General features: G+C 43.9%; 1 protein-coding gene across 5 annotated transcripts in view; it reads left to right on the top strand.

Annotated features, from left to right (window-relative positions):
• The window catches only part of CSMD1 (CUB and Sushi multiple domains 1), a 2,022,178-nt gene that overhangs the window by 1,647,650 nt on the left and 351,016 nt on the right, over window positions 1–23,512 (top strand). For all 5 annotated transcript variants that reach the window (XM_045451804.1, XM_045451793.1, XM_045451792.1 and 2 more), the window contains 3 exons: window positions 9,109–9,225; window positions 10,675–10,890; window positions 13,630–13,818. In XM_045451804.1, the coding sequence (XP_045307760.1) occupies window positions 9,109–9,225; window positions 10,675–10,890; window positions 13,630–13,818 (522 nt within the window). The remainder of the gene's footprint in view (window positions 1–9,108; window positions 9,226–10,674; window positions 10,891–13,629; window positions 13,819–23,512) is intronic.

The raw sequence follows: 23,512 nt of genomic DNA, 5'->3' as shown, positions 1-23,512 counted from the left end.
AACCAGTACAGAAATACACAAATAGATTATATGCCCGTATAAGAACTTAATTTGCTAAAATTATTCCAAATCCATGAGGAGAGATGACATTTCATAAATGATGTTGTTCAAATTGTAAATCCAGACACAATAAATGGAAAACATTGACAGATTTCACTACATACAAATTAAAATTTCTATTGAAAAAAAGTTAAAGGAAAAGGTCAGACTACAGAAAATAATTGGTCTGTCCATGTAATGTGATTCGAGATACTTTTATCACCCAAACGGATGGAAGAAAAACAGTGACATACACAAAACAACAGGTCCACGAGGAAAACACATACATAGGCTTTTCAGAGAAGGAGACAGAACACGTCAAAATATGTCCACTCTGACACGGACTCAGGAAAATGCAAAAAAAAAAAATTTTTTTTCTACCCTGTTGATTTGCAAAAAAGAAAGGTCAAATTACTCTCCATCATCATGGGATTAGGGAGATGCACGTTCATTCTGTCCTGTTGCTAGGAAACTGAAATGATACCCCCTTTCTGGAGAAAAGAGCAAGTCTCAGGACAATGCACGTTGTGTACGTGAACATATCCATGCATGTACTTACAGACACATTTACGGTATATACATAGAAACTGGCTGAAAATAGACATTCTAAAACGGTAACCCTAATGCTCTCATTTTGGGAGGTTGGCAAGCTGTAGGGAGAGGGAGAGAGTCTTTCAGTTTTTATCTCCACATTTTTTTTGGTGTTATATGAATTTGTATTAGGTCTTATTTTTGTAATTGGAAGCCTAATGATGAAGAAAATAAATAAAATTTACCCATGTAATTACTAAATAGTGTCAGAGGATGCTAGCTACTGGACTAATAATTTTTTTTAATCTGAGATATCATAAATAGTATGCAAAAATATTTATTATATTTATAGTAGGATTTTCTATTGGCAAGAATTATAACAAGGGCACAAAGTATGATAAAGGTCTAACACCTAAAATACTTAGTTGTTACTCATGATAACTAAGCATCAATCAAAATATTTATTAAACCATTTAATCCAAAATCTGCAGTAAGCAAATCATAGAAGTAATTTTATTGGAAGAGTTAGTTACCTGATATGCAAACACATGGCTTTATTGGGAGCCACTGTGCAAATTTAATAATAATTGTTATTTCTTTTTATTTTTTTGACCAGAGCTGAATGGGACTTAGGAAGGGAGCACATAGAAGTTGCTCTCTTTTTTCCATTTTCCTTCGGGATGAATGAGTTGAGCAACTGCCAACACGCGGCCTCAAGTTGTAACTGCAGACTTTTCAGGCAGCGCGGGGAAGATGGAAAAGTTGAGGTCGCTGTGCTTTAAACACACAATCAGTTGGGGCGCCTGGGTGGCTCAGTCAGTTAAGCGGCCGACTTCGGCTCAGGTCATGATCTCGCGGTCCATGAGTTCTAGCCCTGCGTCGAGCTCTGTGCTGACAGCTCAGAGCCTGGAGCCTGCTTCAGATTCTGTGTCTCCCTCTCTCTGACCCTCCCCCGTTCATGCTCTGTCTCTCCCTGTCTCAAAAATAAATAAACGTTAAAAAAAAATTAAAAAAAAAACACAATCAGTTGTGTTGATGAAAGTGCCCAGCTCTTCACAGGAAAATACACAACAGTCGTCTAACTAACTAGACTCTGGATCTGGTAGAAAAGGCCGCCATGAGGTACTAGTGAGAGTAGACACTTATCCAGACCCACCTGAGATGGGTAATTTTGATTTTAAATTGGATTCTTCTCAAGAGAGGACAACGACACTCTCCATGTATTCTTGATTGAACAGTGGTGGTAACTTAGTTCGTTTAAATATTTTAGTATCTGACCAAGATGACTTTCTCCTCTGCCCAGTAGACAACCCAGGCACGTCTGTCCTCGTCCCCTCAACCAAGCCCATGCAGTAGTCACCCCCCCCCACTCCCACGTCCCTTCGTGTTGCGTTCCCCGAATCCACCCCTCCTCCAAGACCAGGATGCACTCAACCGAATCACGCCAGGTCACCAGCATTAACTTTTCTAACATCCGTTTCTCCTTGTGTGCAGTGCCATAGACGTTAACTTTAAAACGTATAATCCCAGGTAGCCGGATACACTCTGTGGTAACCCACGCAGCCTGCTATAACAAAATAAAACCAGACACGGTGGCTTCTCTACAGCAGGCATGTGTTTCTCACTGTTCCGGAGGATGCGGTCCAAGTTGGAGGGACAACACGATCCAGTTCTTGTGAGGCCACCGTTCTAGGCTACACATGGCTGTGTTCTCCCCGTGTCATCTCAGGGAGGAGGGGGCAAGGGAGCTCTGTGGGGCCCCTTCTATAAAGGCCATAATCAGCTGTTGTGACATACCCACACCTCAAGGCCCTGCCTCCTTAACGCCATCACGTTGCCCATTAGGGAGTCAACATGAGTTATGGCGATACACAAACATTCAGACCATAGCATGTGCATATATCACACATACACTTAATTATTTAATAGTTTTCTCAGTTGTATTTTTTTTTAAGTTGATTCAGTTTGAAAGACAAAGAGAAAGCATGCATGAGCAGGGGAGAGGCAGAGAGAGAGGGAGAGAGAGAGAGAGAGAGATATTCCCAAGCAGGCCCTGCCCTGAAAACACATAGCCTGATGTGGGGCTCATACTCAGGAACCATGAGCTCATGACCTGAGCCGAACTCAAGAGTCGGGAACTGAACTGACTGAGCCACCCAGGTGCCGCTCCTTAGTTTTCTTTTAAGGTCATAGTGATAGGCATTGAGGGTCTCACCCTAAATACAGCACTTGAGCCTGGATTTCAGTGATGAGTCGAATTTCCCAAAGTGGCCAGCCTGTGCAGAGGCACCGAGGCAGAGAAAACGAACACACTGGGGCTGACCGGGCACGTTCTGCAGATTCCTGGAGGATTGGGGACATAGAGTGAATGGAACATGAACAAAATGGTCATTGGGAAATTCTCTCAGAGAAACGAAGGGAGGATGGGCAGAGAAGGGTCTCGAGTCCTTAAAGGTAGCTGACATGCTGTAGAAATGACAGCATGCATTTGGCCTTTTCCACAGAAAAGAAAGTACATTCGATTTATGTGTTGGGTCTCTTTTCCTTTCTCCCCACTGAAATCCGTGTACATTTGAAATTTAACCCTTCTAAAGGAATTTGTAACATAAACTGTTTGCTTTGCTTTGGTTTCATTGAAAACTCTTTCAGATAATAATAAATTTATGATAAATGGCTATTAATAAATCTGAAAACCTGGGGAGATTGTAGAGTTTGATATAAGAGTTTTAGTCAGTCATGGTTGATTGTTTTCATTTAACCGTAAGAACCGCTCTTGTTGCATTTTCAAATCTTAAGCAATCTCTTAACCCCCCTGGGTTTTTATTGTGACAAATGATACATCAATAGGATATTTAAACCTTTAAAGATTCATAGCTCTGAGAATGGAAGAAGAAATCAGAATTAATTACAATATTTTATATCACCATGAAAAGAAGATACACTCTATCAGTATCTCTTTCATCTGCATAGCATTTTGCTTCATTTCACTTTTACCATTTATGCGTTAGCATACTCACATTTTAAAGAGATAATGTGCACATTCAAATAAACTGCCTCCTTCTTATTTGTTGAAAGACAAGTGCTAGAAAAATTTGGGAAAACTTTCTTCACTGAGTAAATATTTTTGTACCCTCTGGACTCTTTCCACAAGCATCTATTGGAAAACTACTGTATTTGTAGCTACACAGCTGAAAGTTCGTGATCTTGTAGCATAGAGAAGGGAAAGACTTATGTTTTAAATCACCCAATGAAAGAAGTGCTTTTTGAGGCGCAGGAAAAGTGTTTTGAGAATAGAGAGATGAAAAAGATAAGTTACAATTTGGAATCTTGGAAGTCTTGGGAGGCAGGATTCGAGATGCATCTTTCAAGATACTGTTGAGAGGAGGAATTGGAAGTGAAGGGATGCTAGGAGTCCAGGCATGAAAGTGTCAGCGGGCTAAGGGATTTGGGGGATAGGGAGTCGTTTGCTCTGGGTGGATGGGAGACTGAAGGTCATTCAGAGCCCTTTCACACTAGTTCTGGGGGACAAACCCTGTTTCCTTGGCAAGACTTGAAACCACGGGGCGCCATGGTCCCAGAGGGGGACTCCAGCTTTCTCTGAGAGAACACTGAGGATGATGGCAGGGCTTGAAATACACCCCCTGCTTTAACTGAACGGCTCTAAATTATTCCCCCCTTTATCGGTAGGGTTTCCACGTAAGATTTCTTTATTTTAGGTAAAAGATTCCGTATAAATGCGTGAATGAATGGTGGAACAAATGAGTGAACGAATGAGTAAACTTAATAACTCTTTTGGACATGGAGAGGCCACGGATAATTGGAAATAGAATGTCACCCCGTTAAATTTTTGCTTCAGATAGAACTTTATTAGTAGTTTAAAGCGAATAAGGAAAACGGAAAATAAGAAAAGAGGGACAAAGCAGACGGAATACTGTGTGCTTTCACATGTTAATCTCTCTGAGGAAGAGACAGGAAGGCAGGAGCCGGGACATAAATCACACAAAGAAGGCCTGAAACACGCCAGTTTCACCAAGCGTGAGAGGTGAGAAACAGAAAGTGGCTGTGAAGACAGGGCCCCGGAGGTTACATTCCAAGGGCCTTCGCCGGCAGTGGGAAACTCAGCCGTGGCCTGAGAAGGAAGCCAGTGTTTCAGACACGATTTTGGGAGCCAGCAGGTTGGTCCTCAGAGTCGGTGCCGTGGAAACAAAGGGTATTTTCAGGGGAGCGGGGAGAGGCCGTCCGCTCTGATTCCTCTGGCCTGCCTCTGGTCCAGGCAGAGGAGACACGGAGAAGTGAACACTGAAGCCGGGGTTTGGGCTCTACGAGCTCGTGTCCGCACACTGGGACACATCACAGGCCTCTGGGCAGGGTCCGGCGACAGGAACTGGACACCCGCAGGGTCCGTGGGTGGTCTGGGGCCTTTGCCAAGGACACCCCTAGACCCCCAAGACTCTCCAGGACACTGGCAGCTGGCAGCCTGTCACAGGGCAGTCTGTGAACACGGGGCCCACTCAGACCGCCCGTGCCCCCCCATCCTTGTATCACCCACTCAACAGTCCACATCCCGTTGGCCCGGACACCTGCGCGGATGGACTCGGCAGCCCCCCCAGCCCACCCCACCCCACCCCACCCCACCGTGCTCTAATTCCCTAGACCGCCTGTGAGTTCCGAGAACGTGTTCAGACCCTTGTTCTTAGTCCTGATGAGTCACCTCCGAAAGTTATTTTCCTGGCCCACTGGAATGCGAACTTTGGAAGAAGAGTGTTTTGTCTGTGTTACTCGTTGCTGTGCGCCCAAGAGCTTGCGTGGGCCTGGAAAATACCAGTAAGTTCCTCAGTAAGTCATTTCGGATGGCGGTGTGGGTGGATGAAGGGATTAAAGTAGAGCCAGAAGCAGAACTCGAGACATGTTTGGGAAAGACTGCGTATACGTTCATCTCTCTTGTCTTTCCTCCTTTCTGTGCGTCTCCCGTTTCCCGAGAGGTTGCCGGTGTAATGTCTCTGGGTCTCTGATGGTGGGTAGGTAACGTAAATAGAAAAGTGAAATTCAAGAAATTATGGCCCTAAGGATAGCAAAAGTAAAGGCTTACTGTGCTTTTTGTAACTACCGGAAAAGACTGTGCACTGCAGGAAGAAACAGATTATTGTCATTCAGACTACATGCCCCGCTCCCTGTGGCGCTTCTAAGGGAATGGAGACTTGTCTGTGAGGATGTGGCCAGAGGCCCATGTGGACAGTAAAAACGAAAGCAGTTTCCTTATTTCACTCTCTTCCCTCTTCGGTGTCAGGCAGGAATACCAGTACAATTGTGTACCTCAAATCTCCTTTCTCTAAAAAAAGAAGGAAAAACAAAAAAGGACGCTTTGTGGATGAAATTATTTCTATTCAGAACTTCATAATGCATGAAGACTGTGTTGCATTTGCACATACATGAATCAAAACGAGCCGCAGATTTACTGATTTACTTCATCGGTATCTTTCTTTCTTACCTCGCTCCTAAACGGCGCCTCGATGGTGTGGGTTCGTGCTTTCTGAGTTCGGTGTTGAACTGATGGAAACATCAGTGGTCAGCTGTCTCTCCTCCCAAGCTTCTCCCAGTATACGATCCACCATTTTATGCTGATGGCATGAAGACAGAGGGTGAAACAGAGATTGATGAATCTTATAGTGTCTTAAGTGTAGCTGGATATGGATTATTTGTATCCGTTTTCTCCAGCACGTGCAGGTTTTAAGGTAAAGATTACTACGAATAACTGCATGTGTGATACCTCGACTTGACATCAAATGGTTTCCACTCGTTATGCTTCCATCCTTGGTAAATATTTGAGAAGGTGACGTCCCGATCTACCCTGATCCAATCACAGACACATAGAAAGCTGCTAATAGGTAGCTGCTATGCTCCAGGCTGCATTCTGTCCCCGGGCTTGTCCCAGGCCACGGCTACCTTTCTCATGTCCTTTGTTGAAGCTTCTCACCTCCCTGGGCTGGTTAGCCCTGGAGAGAGCGGGTTTGGCCTCTTCATCCACGTCCACTGGGACGGTGGTCTCCACGGCTCCTGTTCTTGTTCCCATCCCCTGGGGGGACTTGTGAGTCCAGCTGCCATGACAGATGTTCTGCGTGGATGTGCAGTAGGCATCCAGCTTCGGGGACCTGAGACTGAGCTGGTCCATACCCCAGAGTCTGCCGCACCTTCAGTTCCTTCACGCTCTTTTAATTTTTAATGTTTTTTGTTTTTTTGTCATGGCGTCCACATCCCATTAGTGAAAAAAGCCCAGTGGCTCTGCCTTGAAACCGTGGCGAGGTCCTCCCCACTTTCTTCGGCGTCTGCCGTCGTGTCCTACCCGCTGGACCCTCTGCCAGCCTCACGCCATTCTCGCCCAGCGCCCTGGAAAAAGGCCCAGTTAGCGGCTGTCCTGCCCCACCGGAGCCTCCAGGGCCCTACACCTCACTCAGACAAGTGGCAAGGCCCCCACCCTCTAGATACTGTTCGTCCTGGCTTCTCCAGCCCCCTCCCTCTCAGCTGCGGTGGGGCACGTCCCACCCACAGCCCTACTCAGGCCTGGTCCCAGTGCTTGTCTCTGCACACAAGTTCTTCCCAGGCCTCCAGCCACTCCCTCCTTGGTCTCCAGGGTCTCTTCATGGGCCACCTCCCAAGTACGCTTCCCTGCCCACCTGCACAGGTGGCCCCAACCCCACACGGTGCGGAGAATTCCCTGGCCTTCTCTCCCTCTTCATTTTCTCCCCTGGTGCTTACCATCTCCCAACATCATGTATAATCTACTCTTTACATTATTGCAGAAATAGTCTCTCTCCTTCAGCCGCAGTGGTGACTCTCTGAGGGCAAGGACTTTTGTCTATTTTGTTCACCATTTCCAGGGCTGAGGGCAGTGTGTGGCCCTTTGTGGAACAAATTAATTCCAAATGTTATACTAACACTACCTGTTTCGTAATGAGATGGAGTCAACCTAATTTTAAGACGTGACAATCCTCCACCGTTAAAATTGGCTAGAACTCGCTCAAGAAGTTTCTGTTTTGCTGATTTTTATGTAACTCTTCCCATGTGGTTTACATTTTCAAAGAGATTATCTGTTCCCTTAAAACACATGATGCGTGAGCATGATACGAAGATCGCATCCTTCACAAAGTCGCTAATTCTTCCGCAGCTGTTACTTTATGGAACTAGCTTTATGAGACACAGTTCGGGATGTGCATTCTAACAGGAGAACATTGCTTCAGGTATCAGTCACTTAATGATAATCTTACCGAGTTCCAAAAAGGAAGCTTGGTTACATGTGTGCGTGGAGAGCACATGGTCACGGATTGAGAACTGAAACTTCCCTGTTCCATCAATTCCCTCGGTGTCTCTGCTTTCTCATCCACACGATTGCATATAACCTTTTTCTTTATTCAGAAACGAGTCTCAGGGTGCCTGATTGGCTCAGTTGGTTGAGCTAACGACTCTCGATTTCAGCTCAGGTTGTGATTCCAGGGTCCTGGGATCAAGCCCCGCCTCGGGTATGGAGCCTGCTTAAGAATCTCTTTCTCCTTCTCTCTGCTCCTCCCACAAGCTCCTGTGTACTTGCTCTCTCTCCTCTCAATCCCTCCTTCGAAAATAATAATCAAAACAAAGATTAAAGAAATTAGTCTCTAAGACACATTGAACAGGTCATCTTGTTGAGGATTTAAATGCACTGAAGAACCACTAAGACCATCAACTCTAAAAAAATGCAAACCTGCACCATTTCTGAAGCTGTAATTGTGCAAGTCAGGGTTGTCTAGAGAAAAAGAACCAGTAGGGGGTGTGTGTGTGTGCGCGCGCACGCGCGCACGCACACGCGCGCAGAGAGAGAGAAAGGGAGGGAGAGGGAGAGAGAAAGGGAGAGAGAGGGAGGAGAGGGATTTATTATAAGGAATTGGTTTACATGTTGTGGAGGCTGTCCAGTCCCAAGACTTGCAGTGGACAGCTGGAAACACAGGAGAGCGGATGGTGTGAATTCTAGGCTGGAGGCTGTCAGGCTTGAGACTCAGAAAGAGTCCAAAGGTAGGAAAAAAATAAATAAACTGATGAGATTATCTGTTCAAAGGCAGTCAGACAAAGGGTGTTTCACCTTATTTGTGGAAGAATCACCCTTTTGCTCTGTTGGAGCCTTCCACTGATTGGCTGAGGCCCACCCACATTAGGGAGGGCAGTGGGCTTTGCTCAGGCCACCTGTTGAAATGTTAATCTCATCCTGCGTGGTGCCAGATACACCCAGAACAACCTTTGACCACAAATCTGGGGATCCCCCGGCCAGGTAAGTCACCCACAAAATCCCACTCTCCTGGCCATACCTGACTCTGGGTATTTTTTGGGTTTTGTACTGTTTAGGACGCCTTTCTATGAGATAGCTAATTGCAGGCAAAGTTGCAGTTTTGTTTTATTTTTCATATTTGACACACTTTTAGTCCTTGTGCAAAGTAAATATCACTTTAGAAGTATTTTATTCTAGCAATCATCGCAAAAATTTACTACAGCGATAAATATTCCTTATATTTAAAGCCCTCTGTGGAGGCTACATCCATGGGAAGAGTGGAACCGTCCTTTCCCCAGGGTTTCCGGATTTTTACCCAAACTCCCTGAACTGTACATGGACCATTGAAGTGTCTCACGGGAAGGGTAAGAATATTACATGGCTTTTGTATGTACAGAGTGGTTAGAAGAAGGTATGCGTGTGTGAACAAGTAAGCTACGTGATTTCTTCACATATTATTTTCACCGTAATTTTGATGTTATGTATGATTCTAGAAGAAGAGTGGTCTGGGATCAGTGATGCTACAGTAGGAGTAGATTCCCTGTACTGCTTTCTATCGGGTAACTTAGATTGATACGGGTCAACGTGTGTTTGGAAAGTAGGTGTGCTGGCAAGGAAAGAGGCATGCGTTGGAGAAAACACAAATATTGATGAAGTCAAAGGAAGTAAAGTATCCAAACTTCATCTCCATGATACATCTAGGATAAATTTTGTACTTGCCTTATTTTCTAAGTTTACTCAGTATTATTATACGTAAGTCATTTATCTTCACACAATCCAGTGATGATTTCTGGAGCAGATTTAATTATCCTCATTTTATAGAAAAGCATACTAAAAGCCAGGAAGATTTGTAATTTGTGTGAGAAATGTAGTTCATAAACACTGGATTTAGGACTGTACCTGGGTGTTTTCTGTATGACAACACTTGTCATTTTTAAGGAGATAATATGAAATTTTGATCACATCAATCTCATGGAGACAAACTGTCTTACACTTAATTCGGACTCTGTTGCTGCTAAATTGACATTTTTGATTATGTGCCCTATATTACGCTATGCCCATAGGTATCATGAATGCATGTTCAGAATTTCCTTGAAGGAAATCAAGAATAAAGCAGAAACAAATTGTGAGTGACTGAGTTTGTCACTATAAAAATGAGTATTTTTATTTAAAAGGAGCTGTTTGTAGTTAATGTTATTCGTTTTCCTATAGGAATCCACTGATCCTTTGTCGGTATGGTTAACGTGAGAACAGATGCCTAGAAGGCACATAAATCTATAATTTCAATGAATTCCCCCCTCAGCCGTACGTTTATATGGCTAGACCTCTGACCTAAGGTTTCCTAGAAGATATTTGTCAAATGTAAATGAAAAAGTTATCTGCTCCTTCTCTCCTCTGGAATAAATGCTAGTCGCCATTCCTCCATGCAGTTTCCTGTAAATGCCTGCCATGTTGTACTTGTATATCTGTGTCTGTCTGTGTGTTTATGTCTGTGTTTGCGTCTGTCTGCACCTGTGTCTGTGCCTACACCCACAAGCCCATGTCGAATACACCTGTGCCTATACTTCCATATCCTTAAGCATTTATTTCTACCGTTTATCCCCTCTTCATTTCTAAGTCCACTCTTTCTATCCATTCTCTGTATTTTCCTTTGAAACTTAAAAGTTTGCTTATTAAGATTTTTTTTTTCATTCAAGAGTTTGATGTCTCTAAGCCCAGAAGAAGTGATTTTTCCTTAGCTGTTAACTCTGATATCTCTCCCTCCCCCGCCCACCCCGGCCCCTCCCCTACCCCCCTCTTTTTCTGCTTCTCAGGAGTTCAGATGATCTTCCACACCTTCCACCTAGAAAGCTCCCACGACTATTTACTGATCACAGAGGACGGGAGTTTCACCGAGCCCGTGGCCAGACTCACTGGCTCTGTACTGCCTCACACTATTAAGGCGGGTTTGTTTGGAAACTTCACCGCCCAGCTTCGGTTCATCTCAGACTTTTCCATTTCCTACGAGGGCTTCAACATCACGTTCTCAGGTACGTTGTTCTCCTCCAACGTGTCTCTTCTCTGGCAATAATAGCACTGTGTGTGTGAGCGTATGCGTGTGCCTGTGCGTGTGTGATTGCAGGTTAATGTCCCAGCAGTCGTGAGCATTAGCTGGTGAGCCAAGGGGGCCGAGCCTCCTTGAAGAAAGATGCTAGGACCTCTGCCCGGCATCCTCGAAATGGCACTTTGCAAATTCTCATCCCTGAGAAATTGCTAATATCACTAAGTTCTCCTGAAAAGCCCTTCTCACTCACTTCTCATCAGTTCTATCAAAATCTCAAGGCAAGTGTCCCCATTGGGAGACATTCTCAGGAGAAGCCATCATCTGATTATTTTAGTGCCTGCCTTCCAGCGGATGCCAATACTTGGCTCAAAAACCTCCTCTAGAGTGAAAACAATAACAAAGAAGAAGCGTAAACACACACACGCAACTGAGGATGAGTTTTCATTTACTTTGATGCAGTTATGAACACAGACAAAAGCAGGCTCCAAAATCATGTGACATTTTTACTTTCAGTGATGGCACCTACGTGATATGTGAAGGGTTTCTGCTGTTTGCCCGGGTTACACTGTTACTATGAATGGTGCTGTGAATAGTATTACTGTGTTTTTGTGGACGCGGAAAAAGTACCCACACTTAAAAATTAGCCAAGCGTTTATGGGATGCATTTAATCGCATAAGCGATGCTCAGTGACCATGGTCAGGGCCCTGCACTAACACAGATGCAGCCTCAGCCCACAGAAGGGCGCTCCTGCTCTAAGATCCTGATGGGTGGACACAAGGGTGTTTTTGCACTTCTGTGTGTGATGCTTTGGAAAGGACAGTGCTCCTCCACTCCGCTCCGCCCAGCCCAGAGCTAATGCAGTTTTCATTAGGTAGTTCCTGAGTCCCGTAATCAGGAGTGATTTCTTCCCCTTGGACCTCCCATAAGTTCCTTAGCAACTTCTGATGCCACGTACGAGATTCGCCGTCACAATATTTGGGTATTTATCTCATCTCCTGTTCTAAGGCTAAAACTCTTAGGAAAGGGGTTTCCGTACCTTCCGCCTTTCCATCAGCCGCAGGTGTATTCCTGTGTCTTCTACGCAGTAGGAAGTTAATAATCACTCAATATCGCATGGTCCTTAGCGATATATGCGTTGAAATAACTGTCTTAAAGAAAAAGATTTCTTAGGGATTTTAAGATGCTCTGAACTATTTTATACGCCCCATAATTATAACCAGTGCCACTTATCTTTACCTGACTTTGTTGATTTTTCTTGGCATTTCACTGCATTAGTGGAGCTCTTGTGACGAGCTCAGACAACTTGATTTCTTGGAAATTTGCCTGTAATCAGGGGTAATCATGAGATTGGCCGCTCTGTGGAACAAAGACTTAAATTTTCCTAACACTAATGCCTAATTCCTCTGTACCTTCTTTCCTGCTGGGTCTCAGTTCGGGCACCATGAGAACGTCACTGTCTTTGTTCTCAACTTCCATCGAGATCCAACATGAAGTCAACTAGAACATTCCACAGGAAGAATCTGGCAGCGCCCCACCTCTGTGGGGCTCCCCCCTAGATATGTCTCAGAAGTCTGTCGTTCCCACCCTTTCCATGACATCTGTTTCTTAATTCTGTCACTCCCAGTGCAGAGCTGACAATAAGCCTTTTGGTTAGCAAAGGTCAGAAGCCAGCTCTAGGGCTAATTGTCTTCTTCCGCAACCTCCGTAAACAGACAAGCAGGCGAGAAACAAGACACACTTTCTGGGGTCTTGGCAGTGCTTTGCAACAGTTTTAAAATATTTTAAAATGTTAAAAATTAAGGTGGTCGCGGTTTTTGAACACCCGGACCAATCCACTTGCACACAACCGATGGGAAACGATTCGCAAAGCTTGCAGAAGGAATCACCTAACCTAGACTGTGTCACACACAGGCTCAGACAATTTTGAAAACAAAACAAAACAAAACACAACACCTGGGATTGCAAAGCCAGTGCTGCCCTAAGCTTGTTCTTCAGGTGTGCTGAGGAGTAATTTCATTTGCAAGAATTTCGCCTTGAAACCTGGCTGCAAACAATTGCCAGTGACACTAATACAATGGCGTTTATTTTTTAAGTGTCCAAATAAGTAGCAACTTTATCATGCAAATGAAGTGTTTTCCCTTCTGGGGGCTCTTCAGATGTGTGCACAAAATCAGTATGGTTTTCTATCTGCCTTTCCTCCTGCCGGCCCAGTTTCCTTCTGTCGTTTTTAGAAGGTTTTACTAAAGTGGCATTTCCCGATGCGCGTCACAGCAGTGTCTCTGCAGATGCTAATGGGACAGTGTGGGAGAGAGCTCCAGATGCACCAGCGGTTACACACAGCTGCCCAGCGTCTGCTCTGTCCCAGGTGTCATTCACTGATGCTTAATTGAGTGGGCTTGATTCTCCAAGCATCCTTGACCTTCAGCGCGAAAATTATTTCATATAGTTTACGTCACAGCTGTAAAATGCTCACCTTATCTTAATGTTACACATCTATTTAAAAAAATACTAGAATTCATGCGGTTCATCACGAACCAGCTTAGGGTACAAAGAAGACCAATCCACATAACCACTACAGAGCAGTTTGAAAAACTATGCGTGAGGTTTTTTAAGTAATAGCCATTGTTTTTTGTTTTTTTTGTTTTTTTAATTCTTGGTAAGTGAGTTTTGAGTGTTTACCCAAGTTCCCACACATTTACTCCGTCTCCTCTCTTCGTGTCTCAGAGTACGACCTGGAGCCTTGCGATGACCCTGGCGTCCCTGCCTTCAGCCGAAGAATTGGTTTCCACTTTGGAGTCGGGGACTCTCTGACTTTTTCCTGCTTCCCGGGGTATCGCTTAGAAGGTGCAACCAAGCTTACGTGCCTGGGTGGGGGCCGTCGTGTGTGGAGCGCGCCTCTGCCAAGGTGTGTGGGTAGGTGGTCACACGCTTTCATTTCATTCACCCAGTGGGGACAGGGCGCGGTGCAGTCAGGGCGCAGGGCCCAGCTTGGCAAGGGCGGCGGGGGGGCACCCTGCTACCCTGGGCGTGAGCCCCTCTGGGCTGCACTTACCTTGTCTGTGAAGTCAGCCCCTTTCAGCCCTCCGTTCTTACGACTGAATGAGGGTAAATCTAAAGCACGTGGCAAGCATATTTGTGAAGGAAAAAATATGCACAGAAGTAAAAATCACCCGGAACAAAAGGAAAAATAAAAGCGAGACGCCAGGCTGTGTTAACACGACTGGTGACAATTCTGTTGCTTAAAACAGTGAGTATCTCCTGGTGTAATGATGGGGACAGTTTAAAATACCGGTTTCCTTGTTAACTTTGCCATTTAACGCTTTTGATTTGATTGTGGCGTACTCCTGCAAAGTGGGCATTGTAGAAACTTCCATGCCAGAGTAGCCTTCTCAGTGTGCTTTTGAGGAATTCAAGAGGGCATTCCAGAGAGAAGCAGGGGTCTTTACTGGGTACTTTCCAAGACGGTGTGATTAGGATGCGGGCCCAGTGGGGTTACATGTACTGCTAATCTGGGAACTGAGCTCCCATAAGGCAGAGAGCGGAGCGGAGCTGTGAGTGCAGGGAGGGCTAGATACGGAACCACCTGCCCGTCTCGGGTCTGCGCATCACCCCAGAGGTAATGCCTAGCACCTGCCACTCGGCCGTGTGGCTTAGTGTCTGAAGGCTTTGAAGTCTGTCCTCTCGAGTTACAGAAAACTGCCTAAGGACGTAGCGTTATGACATTCATCTGGAGATTAATGCCAGCCCAGCGCAGCGGTGAGCCTCTGTGTCACAGGGAGTCCATGGTTCTGCCCTGGTCCCACTAGTTCATGTGACAGAGGCGGGTGGCAACGTTGTGGAGATGAGATTTCAGGACCCATACAAATACTAAGTTGTTACTGTAGTAAGACCCACTTTTTTCCCATGGCAAAGAATCTCTTCAATTGTCAGCACAGTTTAGGGATGTTGTTGATTCAACTGGTAATAGGGTCCTTTTGTGTTTTAATGATATTCTGACAGGACTTCGTTTAAGAAAAAAAAATTACACAAGTAAACACGAATCAAGCCATCTTTCTCTCTCACCAGGGCACCTGTCTGTAAATGTCTATTGTCTGTCTTTCCCCTAAAATAGTGGTTTTCACTCTCTTTTTGATTATGGTTTTTATTTGAGATTTGGATGCCATTTCTGAACTCTGTGTCAAAAAAAAGATACGGTATTTTGCCGATGGTCCTGGGAATTCCCAGGGTGCCTAGAATCCGTGTTCCCCAAATTGAAATTTCTGAATGAGATAGTTTAAGATCTGGAAGAAACTCCCAACCCAATGAAACCAAAGCTTTGTCCCACACATGTAACGTTAAGCCTACTGATTGGTCAACTCTGTTGATTATAGTATGCCATTTGCTGTGAGCCTGTTTTATTTAGATTCATTATCTGTACACTGTCCCTCTTGTTTTTTGGGTGTTGACATTGTTACCTAAAATATAAGCCAAGAACCCATAGTTAACTTCCATCATCCCTAGTTCCAGAGCCCACACTGCTCCAAGCTCTTTACATGTGTTGCCTCATTTCACTTCCAAGAATTAATGAAGTAATGTGACTGTCACTTCTGCTGTACAGATGAGGACACTGAGACACAAAGGGTCTCGGACCTTGGCCCACAGTCACGTGCTTACGATGTTGGAACGCAGGGCACCCGAAACCACACTTCTCACCGTGGCCCTGCACTGTCACAGCACCCAGGGGCCTGGGTGTGCCCTTTCTTTATTTGGCCTCTTGTATTTTGCCTGGTGTTTCCTGAATTTCCCTCCAGCCCACCTGGGTGCAAAGTTCCTTTAGACAAAATGTGACTCTTGGTAGCCGACCCCCAGCTGACCCAGGAGGCCTCGGGAACTCCTTGGTATTTCTCCTTTTCTCTCCTTCTCCACGTCTAATTAGTGGCCCGTTTTGAAGATTCGGTGTCCCACCTAGTTCTCAGCTCAGGCTCTCCCGCCCGCTGTGTCTGCCTGGCCCTGGGGAGCTTCTCCCAGGCTGCAGGACGGAGCTCCCTGAGTGATCGATCTAATCCAAGCCCCGTCAGGGTGCCCCCTTAGGAGAACCTGTTAGCCCCCAGCGGTGACTCTGGTGGCACACGAGGCCCATTATTTGTTGGCCCGACTTTCCACCTTCCTGCACGACTCAGCCACGTACTGAAGCATCAGCAGGGGAAGCCCGTGCAGGCCCCTGGTCACCCCGGCTCTCCTTCCCTCTGTGTCTTTGTCGGTGCTGTTCCCTCACGTCCCCGTGCTCACCCTGCTTTTCTGTCCGGCTGACTCTGCCCCATCATTTTGAACTCAGTTTACGCGTGAGCTGTCTCTACCCCGTCACCTGCTGGCTGGTGGGCCCTCCGTGATAATAGCTCCATTCTGTGGAAGTTGCCTTAACGTTTCTGCCTCCCACGAGGCTATTTCTTAACACTGGGGGCTACCTGATCCCTAAAATCCAGCTGTGCGCCTGATTCAATAGATGCTTGTCAAAGTTTGCTTCCCTCCAAAGCTTTTCTCTTGATGTCAACATTTGGATTCATTAACACTCTGTGCCTGTGTTCCTTCTTTTAAAATCACGGAAATCAGGGGCACCTGGGTGGCTCAGTTAGTTACGAGCCGACTTCGGCTCAGGTCAGGATCTCGAAGTTCGTGACTTCGAGCCCCTCGTAGGGCTCTGTGCTCAGCGCCTCCAGCTCAGAGCCTGGAGCCTGCTTCCCATTCTGTTCTCCCTCTCTCTTTCTCTGTCCCTTCCCCACTTGTGCTCGGTCTCTCTCTGTCTCTCAAAAATAAGCACTAAAAAAATTTTAAAAAATAAAATAAAATCACAGAAAGAAGAGTGATTGATTCATAGTTGCGAATCCAAAAATTGCGAATCCATTCCAAAGATCACAAGTGACATCAGAAGAAAGTCAACTGAATTATGAGCATGCTAGTTTGTTTTCATCCAGTAAACACCTCATCTTAAACAGAACTTCTAGTGAACACCTAAACTAAGAGCTGTTTTTCTCTTTTATCAGTTCACTTGTAAATGAAAGAGAAATGATCATTTTATTTGCACTTTTTCATCGTAGGGCTATATCAACCTAATTATTTAGAGTACTAGAAATAATACCATTGTGTACTCCATGATTTGTGACGAAATGTGCAAGCCCTCTCTTGTGCCACCTTTTCATTCGCATTACATTTTACGCATATCATTCAATATGTTTTTTTATTGCCAAGTTAAAAAAAAAAAAAAAAAAAAAAAGAGCCCAAACTGGTTTAAGTAAAAGGGAAGGTTTACTGACAATATAACTACATAAGTTGGGACAACTTCAGGTGAGCGGGTTAGATCAGATGTAATCAGGGACCTGATGCCTTGTTTTCTCATCTCTCCTGTCCTCTCCCCGCCTGGGTGCTGGCTTTATCCTCAGGCTCCACAACCCAAGGGAAGACATTAGGCCACCCCCTGCCTTCCCCCGGGGGCCTCCTCAGACGGCTCTCAAGTCTGCACACACTGTGGAATCTCAGGGTCGCACTTTCCCGGAGGCAATCCCTTTCTGTGGGGTCGCTGGGTTGCCTCTGATTGGCCCAAGTAGAGAGTCACGTGCCCATTCCTGACCACTCAGGGACCAGGATGCTTAGAGGCCAGTCTGCACAGGTGTTGAAGAATCAGGAAAAGTATTAAAAAACATACTTCATGGTATTTGAGATGTCTTGTGACATCTTGTTGGGAAAAACAAAAACAAAAACAAAAACAAAACCCAACAGGGGCGGAGTTAGCAGACATGAAGAGTGTCCAGTAGAGTTCTCTAAACTAATATGGCATCACTGAACACACAGGTTTTGAACACACGATTTTTTTCAGGCCGAGTATGATAAGCCTCTATATCTACATCAGATTAATTACCAAATAATATCTGCTGAGAGAATTAAAAGAAAACTCAGTGAAAGCAAGAGTTATCTTGTTGTTGAATATCTTCATTAATTGTATTTATTGGACAAACTACAATGCCCGTGGATGGAATAAAATAGTTAAAAAAAAAAAAGTCAACACTATTAGCCTCAGTTGTTTAATGGATTACAAATATTTTGGAGAAGCGTGGTAAAACAAAATAGGTTGCCTGTATTTTGAGAAATTGAACTCAGCTTTAAATCTTTTGAACAATTCTGTCTAAACAATTCTATCTATCCCTATGCTGACCAGTCTGTTGCTTCCATTTATTTCTTGAATTTTTGGTTTAAAATTTCTTTTTTTTTAATTTTTTAATTCTTTATTTATTTTATATATTTTTTAATGTTTTTTTATTTTTGAGAGAGAGACAGAGCATGAGTAGAGGAGGGCAAAAAGAGAGGGAGACACAGAGTCTTAAGCAGGTTCCAGGCTCTGACCTGTCAGCACAGATCCCGATGCGGGGCTCAAACCCACAAACCTTGTGATCATCACCTGAGGCTGAAGTGGGAGGCTTAACTGACTGAGCCACCCAGGCTCCCCGTGGGTTTAAAATTTCTGAAACAAAATTAAAACCTGAAACTAATCTCTGAATTTAATTGAATCTTAAAGGGTAACTCAATCATAGCATTAAATTAAGGAAATAAAGGTTCGTAGGATAATAAATAGATTAAAAGTAGAATCAGCATTTTATTCAATTCTTCTATATTCTTTATGAGTAAAAATAAGATTGCACATTTTAAATAATTTGGCTTTATATATAAAATAGAGTACATATGTGTAGAGATTCTGATATACAATATAGACTTCGTGTGTATATATATGTTAATTAATTTAAAATAATCAATTTACAAATTCACAATGGTCTCAAAGGCCCCACTGCAATTTCCACAAAACTTTAATCACTGCCACCAAACACTTTCGCATGTTGTCACTTTGTTCAGGAAAGTCCCTGTTGGGGGGTGGGGGGTTGCGTGCAGGCTCAGTGTTACTTCGGGGAAAAGCTCTTTGGCAAAGATTTTGCTTGAATCAGGTTTATGATGTGCGCACAGAGTATCTGGGCACAGCCAGGGGTCTTGTAAGTCAGCCTCCAGAGCCCTGAGGAGTAAATGCCTGTCCTTCAAGCCCCAGGTTGGGGGTGTTTGGTGATGGCAGCCTGAGCTGAATAAGGGTGGCTTCACAGGTAGATACTGTTGAAAGAAGAATTTATGGGAAATCAATTGGCTCCTTTCTATTAAGTTAATTTAATTTTAATTACTTCATTTCCATTAAGAAACTCTAAATGACAATCCAATTTTAATTACAATTTCAGTGGGTTCTTTAGAAAAAGAACAAATGATTCATCTTAAGGAAAATTATATCCATTCATCTTAAAGCAATTGTAAATGGATTATTGAAAGAAATTAAAATTGATACATTTAATTGCTTTGGTAATAGAGGTTTACAATGGATATTTTCAGTCAAGTTCAAAGAATTTTTGAAACTCTGATGACTTAAAGTGTGTAATTTTCTGCGCACTTGCTTTTTACTGTTAGTGTCTTATTTTCTTTATTTCCTATGGGATAGAGTCCCAGGCTTTAGTGGGCAGAGTGTTACTATATTTTATTTGTTCTGCCATTACTTCTTTGGTTTTCCTTGGTGTTCCTCTGGACTAATAATTCCAGAATTTGCTTCACAAACCCATTGTCACATCATTGCACCCTTTTTGTTTTCTTTGAGAGTCTTCAAGATTCTTTGCTTTCTCTTAGGGCGTTTCCTCTTCTCCGGACACCCTTTGTCTGGACACCTGTGTGCTCCAAACTTTTAGGGACCTTGCACCTTGGTTTGGTGAAGCCCACACGTTCCCCAAGGTCTGGCCAAGTCTCCCTGCAGCCACATTTCCTACGGTTCTCTGATGACCGCCCACCTCAGTCACGTCCCTGAAGCCACATAAACAGCCTTTGTGTCTCACACCGGCCTGTCCCCGTGTCTCACTGCAGCATCCCCGACGTAGGTCTCTCCCTAGACCCTGGGTGTCGCCAAACCTGCTAGCACCAAGTTGAGTGATGAACCAAGGCGTCGAGATAAAATGGCAAATCACGTTCAGCCTTTGAGATGTCGTATTTTCTTACGGCCCTTGACACAGAATCGGAAAACGATAGCAACAGCCACACGTGCTCACTGGAATGGTGTCAGCCCAACCGGACAACTGTTTTAAAATTGAGGACAGGTGTAAAGGTCACGAATTAAGAGGAAAAAAAGTAATGACGTGGTAATCTGCATGAAAGTCTTTGAAGAATATAAAGGCATACAAATATAAATAGTGATGTGCCTAGTATGGAACTGTATGATACAAAACACTGTACTGAAGTAGATTTTTTTAAAAACAATCAGGGGCGCCTGGGTGGCGCAGTCGGTTAAGCGTCCGACTTCAGCCAGGTCACGATCTCGCGGTCCGTGAGTTCGAGCCCCGCGTCGGGCTCTGGGCTGATGGCTCAGAGCCTGGAGCCTGTTTCCGATTCTGTGTCTCCCTCTCTCTCTGCCCCTCCCCCATTCATGCTCTGTCTGTCTCTGTCCCAAAAATAAATAAACTGAAAAAAAAAAATTAAAAAAAAAAAAAACAATCAACATACCAAGCTTGTATATTCTACAAGCAATTTCATACTCTTGGAGAAAAATGCACATGAAAGACTCCTTAAGCACCGCACCACGTTAGAAGAACGAAATTCCATCCTTGTACATGTAAACGTATCGGTCATGTTTGCTGAGGTTCAGTTGTCTATGAAATAAATGAGTTACTGCTGAACGTTCACTTAGAGATTTTACCGTGTCTCAGCCCGAGAGACAGTGGCTCTGACACCAGTGGGATTTTATTGTGAAGGGGGGAGCAGGTACCTCTCACTTGCAGGAGATCCGTTTCTGCAAGTTAAAGGAACAAATCGTCTGTGTACAAAGGGTTACGAGTTACGACAGGCCAAGCGATTGCCCACACCTATTATTTCTATATAGTGCACTTAATTGGCACCACTTACTATATGTCTGCCTTAAAGCGAAATCCCAGGATCCAAATCCTAATAAAAAGAGATGTAAAATTACGTCTTTAGATTTAATAGTTTTTTTTTTCCTTCCCACGTATCCAAAGGCCAGAGTCTTCTCTCTAGTTCTCCTTTTTTGCTGTATTATGAGAAATAAGTATATGGTTGGTGTCTCAAATGCTAATGTGAAAACAGATATCATCTCCAGTTCACTGGTGACCTGTCCCAAACAAAAGTCCTCAAAAGGATACACCCATATAGAGCAAACCCAGACTATCTTAGTTTCATTGTTTTTCATAATTAATAATATTGTGAGTTAGTCACTAAGATGTGTATTCATCACTAGTTAGGATACAAAGGGACACAACTCCATTCCTAAGTGTGTAGAGTTTATATCAACTCAATAACTGATCTGTACTAGTTTTGTGACCTTGGGAAAAGCCCTTGGTTTTTCAGCTATTCTGTTTCAGTGTCCTCACCTGTGAAATGTGGTTCATTGACCTATTTGATAAGGTTACTGAGAAGTAACAGGGATCCCTGCGTGTAAAGAACTTAGAAAAGCATCTGACGCACAATTACCAGAATTTACGTATCAGCCTTGTCATGATAGATTGTCACTTTAGAAACATGACACCTCTGGCTGGTTCTGGAAGATTCTCCTCGTGACAAATGTGTGAAGGAGAAGAAAAGAATAGAAATGCAGTGGCGTGAAGACCAAAGAAAGAGATTCCAACCACGGTGAAAACGAGAGAACAAAACCCATTCTCCACAAATGCCGAACCACAGATACAGACGGAGGACGAACGTGAACGTGGCCGAGCCCCCGCCTTTGGGAGGGGGTAGTGCTTTCCTCAGGGGTGGGCTCATGGATGAAACTCATCAGAGTTGATTCTCCTTGGCTCTGCTTTCCTCACAGAGTGCCCCCTGAAGACACCTTCGGACTTCTCATACGTGTTTTCATAGCTCCCGAGAGAGGCAAGGCTCACATTCCACACTTGGGTTCAAGATGCGTAGACTTACCACTGTGTTCAATTAATTACCCCTTATGCGTTCCAACCCTCCCTCCATCCTCCTGACCTCATTCAGTCAAGAAAGAAGACCACAGCCTCTCCTGATGACCAGATGGTGACCAGAGGGAGGGCCAGGACCCTCATTATCCCTTTCACCTACCTCCAGCCCACCTCTAGGGAGGTTTGACTCAAGAGTGCCTGTACTTTACTGTGACTTGTAATGCACACAGTCAATAATAGACTTGACATGTTCAGATGTATGGTAAACCTACATACACACAGTCAGTTATTATAGCCATACAAATCCTTCTTCCAATGTTTTCCTTGACTAAAAATAACCTATTTGCTACAGTATCAGTATTTTTTACATCTTCCATTGCAAGACTTCTTTTCAAACTCATAAGATAATGGATAAAAGGACTTAAATTTCATTTTTGAAAGGTTCACTTTATTGATCACTGTCAAATTCAATTTTAAATAAAAACCCCTAATATTTGTGACTAGGTTTTCGAGTCCAGTTATCAGAATTCAGTTGAGTTTTTTTAAAGATTTTTTTCCACCCTGATATCTTTAACAAGTTTGAACCCCCCACTGCTCTATCCATAGAGCAGCCAAAGGCAATATTCTACCTTGCTGTTTTGATATTCTTTCCATGTATCCTGGTTTTTATGTTTTAAAATGTCCTATTTCTCTAGGAGAGAAAAAAAAAGGCAGAAAACATATAAGAATGTCCATGAGTTATTATTTCCCAAGGGGATTACTTACCTAAAATGTTTGTTGCATTTAATGTATAAATTGATTGATGTATGTCTTCAATCTGAGATGGCCTAAGAATCAGTAGATTGCTAACACGGAAAGACTATTCAAAAGGCAGATATCCAGCTTGAGAGACACATCACTTGCCTGTCTCCCCATATATTTTTGTAATCTTTAGAAAATATTTTAAAAGATGATTATAATTAAAAACCATGATTACATATAAATATAATAATATAAATATATATCTGTGGTTTTAAAATAATATTATGAAGTTCCATTACCATTTTGGTGGCTCATCCAACTCCTTGTGTTTATTTCTCAAAACGTTCCCCCCTGCTCCTGAGCAAAGCCTGCCTTTAAGTCTTCACTTCAGAGTACATGAGGGTTATGGGGTACCTGGGGGGCTCAGTCGGTTAAGCTTCTGACTTCAGCTCAGGTCATGATCTCATGGTTCATGGGTTTGAGCCCCGTGTGGGGCTCTGTGCTGACAGCTCAGAGCCCGGAGCCTGCTTTGGATTCTGTCTCTCCCTCTCTGCCTGTCCACCTTTTCTCTCTCTCTCTCTCTCTCTCTCTCTCTCTCTCTCTCTCAAATAAATAAACCTTAAATTAAAAAAAAAAAAAGACTACATAAGAGTTAGGTGAGCCCAAGTTCTTGTGTGTGGATGTTCTCTCAGCCCTTCTACACGGGGACATTATGAGATCCAAGTGCACAAATCATTACGAGCTGATCTTAAATCTGTAGCAATTTTCTGGCAAAGAGGCTAGGGATCATGGCTACAAGTGTAGGTGATGTTCTTAATTGTGAGAGGAAGGTCACAATTAATGAAAATGGGGACGCACAACATGTCCGCCAAAGTTACAGAACATGGCACAACCCCCACTAAAATGGT

This window comes from Leopardus geoffroyi, chromosome B1 (assembly GCF_018350155.1).
Source record: "Leopardus geoffroyi isolate Oge1 chromosome B1, O.geoffroyi_Oge1_pat1.0, whole genome shotgun sequence".
In the NCBI taxonomy this organism is placed as follows: Eukaryota; Metazoa; Chordata; class Mammalia; order Carnivora; family Felidae; genus Leopardus; species Leopardus geoffroyi.
This window is presented reverse-complemented; position numbering and strand designations above follow the sequence as displayed.